At 41.1% G+C, this 5,252-nt stretch overlaps 1 protein-coding gene across 1 annotated transcript in view; it reads right to left on the bottom strand.

Annotated features, from left to right (window-relative positions):
- The window catches only part of HIGD1C (HIG1 hypoxia inducible domain family member 1C), a 23,606-nt gene that overhangs the window by 3,328 nt on the left and 15,026 nt on the right, over positions 1–5,252 (bottom strand). Inside the window, 3 exon segments of the mRNA XM_023513625.1 lie at positions 1,607–1,683; positions 1,685–1,733; positions 5,081–5,164. Coding sequence (XP_023369393.1) covers positions 1,607–1,683; positions 1,685–1,733; positions 5,081–5,156 — 202 coding nt within the window. The 5' untranslated portion in view covers positions 5,157–5,164.

The raw sequence follows: 5,252 nt of genomic DNA, 5'->3' as shown, positions 1-5,252 counted from the left end.
GCCGGTTGAGCTATAGGCGCCGAGCCAGGACTTGAGTCTTTATATCTCTAGATCAGCACAGCCTTGGGCACACAGCAGGTATTAAATAAATGTTTGCTGAATGAAGACAGTGTGGACTGTGACTTTGTAGTAAAGCTTCTCATTGTATTTGGTTTAAGACTCAGATGTCACAGCTTGTGATAATAAGGTAATAACCACATAACTTTCTATATGCAAGTCCCACACCCACCATACCATAATCCCCAGCCTACTCTTAGGTTGACTCTACTCCGCACAGCACGAAGGGGAGCTACAAACATTGTGACTTGCTCTTATTAATGTAGACAAAAACATTTAGATAATTTAGGTCCTTACATGGACTTATTAGAACTACCATGTTTCCCTGAAAATAAGACACTGTCTTATATTTATTTTTTCTCAAGAAGACACACGAGGGCTTATTTTCAGAGGATGCCTTATTTTTATTAAGTCTAATACAACAATCTACATGTATTCAAATACAGTTAAGTCATCTTCTTCTGGAACCTGACAGGGGGAGCCGACCTTGTTGGTGGGGCTGGTGCTAGTGATGTGTGAACTCCTTTCCCCTAGCCATTTGCACGTGCGCAAGAGGATGCCTGCCACAGCGGTTACCACACACGTACCCACGCAAGAGCAAATGGCTTGGAGAAAGAACCTATGGAGGTATTCCAGTCTTCCTCACCGCTCTGCATGGAAATGCATGGCCATATCTGCATAGCCACGCCCATCACTAGGTCTTATTATTGGAGGTAGGGCCTATATTTAACAAATGCATAGAAATCCTGCTAGGGCTTATTTTTGGCATAGGTCTTATTTTCAGGGAAACACGGTGTCTGATTTAGCTGTTGATACGACCAGAATTAACCAAGATAATTTACACCTGTTCTTTGGATATGACTGCATGAGTGTTTGCTTAATTTACAGACTAATAAAAACAGAGTTGCCTAGTGCTCAAACTTGGAAAAAAAGGAAAAGGAGGCTGTTGAGATTTGTGGGCTCTAAAAATGTCTTCTTCCCGGGGTGGTGCCTGTGGGTCAAAGGAGTAGGGTGCCGGCCCCATAAAACTGCAAAAAAAAAAAGTTTTCTTCCCACTTAAACTATTTTAATAACTATATCTGCTCTTCAAATACACTGGGAAACATGATCACTGCTCTTAGCCATGCAATATTGGCCATGATCTATAACTGCTCTTCTTAGCTGAGTTATGGGACAGGAACTATTTACTGCTCCTTTCACTACAAGAGTAACAACCCACCACACCCTAGTTCTCTTCTGGGGGGGTCTGTCAGCTGAAAATCCTAAGAAATTTCAGCCCACAGTAGGGTGGCAATCTCAACCAAATGGAGATCAATCTTTCTTATTCCTGTTCTATTACATCATCTTGACCCAATGTACATCTATTATGAATGAATGAAATGAAAAACACTCTTAAAGACAGCTGGACATGGGCAGCGCCTGTGGCTCAAAGGAGTACGGGGCTGGCCCCATATGTCAGAGGTGGTGGATTCAAAACCCAGGCCTGGCCAAAAAACTGCAAAAAAAAAAAAAAGACAGCTGAACATAAGATATAAATCAAGCAGGTTACCTAGAGTCACAGCTCCTACAACAAATCCTTGGGCAGCAACTCTCATGTGTATAAGATGAATAGACATTTTCTGATCTGTTTAACTTATAAAGACCTTAGGACACCACAGTCACAAATCCTGCTATACCTGTATAGCAGGTATAGGGTTAAATAAACAATAGGCAAGAATGCCCAAGTGCTTAAAAAGTTAAATGAAAGACTATCTAAAGCAGCAGTTCTCAACCTGTGGGTCACGACCCCTATTTATTTATTTATTTTTGAGAAAAGCCTCAAGCTGTCACCCTGGGTAGAGTACTATGGCATCACAGCTTACAGCAACCTCCAACTCCTGGGCTTAAGCGATTTTCTTGCTTCAGCCTCCCAAGTAGCTGGGACTACAGGTGCTCGCCACAACGCCCGCTATTTTTTGGTTGTAATTGTCATTGTTGTTTGGCAGGCCCAGGCTGGATTCAAACCTGCCAGCTCTGGTGTATGTGGCTGGCGTCTTAGCCGCTTGAGCTATAGGCGCTGAACCTGCGACCCCTTTTTAACAATGAAAATACATTGTGGCATTAGGAAGGTTGAGAACCACTGATCCAAAGGATAAATACCTGGATATAAGCAGGCAAGATAGCAAAGAAAATTTTATTTGTTTGTTTGTTTATTTACTTGGAGACTTACTCAGTTGCCCTGAGTGCTGTAGCAACATAGCTCACAGCAACCTCAGACTCTTGGGTTTGAGCAATCCTCTTGTCTCAGCCTTCCGAGTTGATGGCACTACAGGCTCCCACCACAGGGCCTGGCTGGTTTATCTATTTTTAGTGGAGAGTGGGGCGGGTGTGGAAGGGTGGGGTCTTGGTCTTACTCAGGCTGGTCTCAAACTCCTGAGCTCAAGCAATGCACGCACCTCAGCCTTCCAGAGTGCTGGGATTATAGGCATGAGCCACCACAAAGAAAAATTTTAAAAGAACAAAAAATAAATAATAAAGAAGATGGAATTTGTTTGAGATACTCAATAAAAGTATTTTGTAAATCATCTACATAAGACACCCCATCCTGTAACAGGAAATACATCAGAGACATTAAAATAACAATAACGCTTGGTGCCTGTGGCTCAAGTGGCTAAGGCACTAGCCACATACAACTAAGGTGGCGTGTTCGAATCCAGCCCAGGCCACCAAACAACAATGATGGCTGCAACCAAAAAATAGCTGGGCATTGTGGCAGGTGCCTGTGGTCCCAGCATTTGGGAGGCTGGGGCAGGAGAGTTGCTTGAGCCCAGGAGTTGGAGGTTGCCGTGAGCTGTGATGTTACGGCACTCTACCCAGAGGGATAGCTTGAAGCTCTGTCTCAAAAAATAAATAAATAAAAATAAAATAACAATAACATTATTCAAATAACTAGTTCATGATATAAATCCAAATTTTATCATTATTTATTTTCTAGCAAAAAGTTTGCTATCTTCCTTTGATCACATCAAAGTTCTGTTCTTACTTAAACTGGCTTTGTTTCTTTTAGAGATTAAAGTGAGGGCCTTTACTGTTTTTCTTTCTTTCTTTCTTTTTTTTTTTTAGAGACAGAGTCTCACTTTGTCACCCTCAGTAGAGTGCTGTGGCATGACAGCTCACAGCAACCTCCAGCTCCTGAGCTTAGGCGATTCTCTTGCCTCAGCTTCCTGCGTAGCTGGGAATACAGGCGCCTGCCACAATGCCTGGCTATTTTTGTTGTTATTGTTGTGGTTGTTGTTGCAGTTTGGCTGGGGCCGGGTTCGAACCCACCACCCTCAGTATATGGGTATGGCGCCCTACTCACTGAGCCATAGGTGCCGCCCAACCTTTACTGTTTTTCGTATAGTGTCTCTAGTTTGCATATAATTGAATTTAGCTGGAAACACTTTTATCTTTCTACTTTAATCACCCTAAATGTCTCTGGAAAAAATATAATTTAATGTGCCATAGGCACAGTGATTAATCTCTGTTCATTATAATGATTTGTTCAAGTAGCACTGAGTTCTTGAATTGTTTTTCTAGTTAAAAATGCTAAGGAAGATAAATCACTATTATTTGCTCCCCTTACTTATGGGTGCTATTACAAGTCTTAATCAAATTAAGTGAAACTTCTGGGTTTTTTTGAGAGAGAGAATGAGTCTCATTCTGTTGCCTAGAGTGGCCTGGAGTCAGCCTAGCTCACAGCAACCTCAAACTCCTCGGCTCAAGCGATTCTCCTGCCTCAGCCTCCTGAGTAGCTGGGACTATAGGTACTCACCAAGATATTAGGCTAATTTTTCTATTTTTAGTAGAGCCAGTGTTTTGCTCTTGCTCAGGCTGGTCTTGAACCTCTGACCTCAAGAGATCCTCTCACTTCGGCCTCCCAGTTGTGAGCCACTGTGCCTCGCCTAAATGAAACAATATTATTAAAAAGGAAAGGTTGGCTCTTTTTGATATGTGAATAATGATACTTAATAAGTTGCTAGAGTTGCAGTAACACTTAATGGAACATGACACACCTTTTAAAAAAAATTGTATGATTTAAGATTTGTATGATTTTAACAGTTTCCAGATAAAAGGTACACCAGAAAAGAGTCTTGACTGTAGTATACAATAAAAATGCTTAGGGCAGTTTAAGCATGTATGAAGAAGAAAGAGAAAGTTCAGATTTTAAGACATGATCCTGGTATTTAGATATCGTGGGGTTTTTTAAGTCCATGTACAGTACTTGTTGAAAATATGGTAAAAATGTGTGGGAAAAGTATCGAGTCTAAGGTTCCCGATCTAATTATAATACCACTTGTTCAGTACAGTGTTTACTTAACTATCAACTTCAAAATCTGGAACACACCAGAACCCAACATAAAGGGCCACTGAGCGGCCAAAATGACAACCACAAAGTTCATGGTCTCGTGCGCAGGTAGCCCAGGCTTTCACGCAGAGCTGTACCCTGAATGAACTCACAGTTCTTTCAAGCCTGGGTATCTAGCTGCTGATATAATTGAATGTTCTGTGCCTCAGAACATTAGAAGCAGAAATTTTTGATGGTGCCCAGTAGTACTGGAAGAAACAGAGAAATCTATAAACAGCAGACATAAGAACTTAGATGTTGGAACTACAAGAGAAAGACACATATGCCTCTATAATCCCTCACAGACTTTACGGGTAATAAAAACTGCTGCTGCTGCTAACCCTGAGTCATCACAGAAAAGTTAAAGTTCATTCACTCAATCCCATTTGATTGGCTGGGAACTAATAATTTTAGATAGACCTCTAACAAGCTGGATAAAACAATAAAATTCGATGCTTCAAATAATAGCTGGCATTTATCAGGGGCTTAGTGTGTACTAGAAACTATTCTGAAAGTTCAACTTATGCTTAGAGGAAGTTAGCTTTAATTATCTGAAAAAAATTCGATAATATGAAACATTTCAATCCTTGAAGATACTGGGTAAGCCATTATTGTGTTACTACATTTTTCTAGTAGCCAGTCAAGGCTTGTACTTACCCACAGGGACAAAAGGGGAGTCTTTGGATTTCCTGATCAGGAGGGATAGCTGGCCTTCATTCTCATCTGCTGACATTTTTCTCTCTGGTAACAACAGGTGATAAATGTGGTTGCTGAGAATCATTAAAACAAATTCATTTAGCCGCTCCCAACATGCTCTTTTTTTTTTTTT

This window comes from Otolemur garnettii, unplaced genomic scaffold (genome assembly GCF_000181295.1).
Source record: "Otolemur garnettii isolate 467f Iridium unplaced genomic scaffold, OtoGar3 scaffold00043, whole genome shotgun sequence".
Taxonomy (NCBI): Eukaryota; Metazoa; Chordata; class Mammalia; order Primates; family Galagidae; genus Otolemur; species Otolemur garnettii.
Note: the sequence above shows the minus strand (reverse complement) of the source record. Positions and strands in the feature narration are given on the sequence as shown.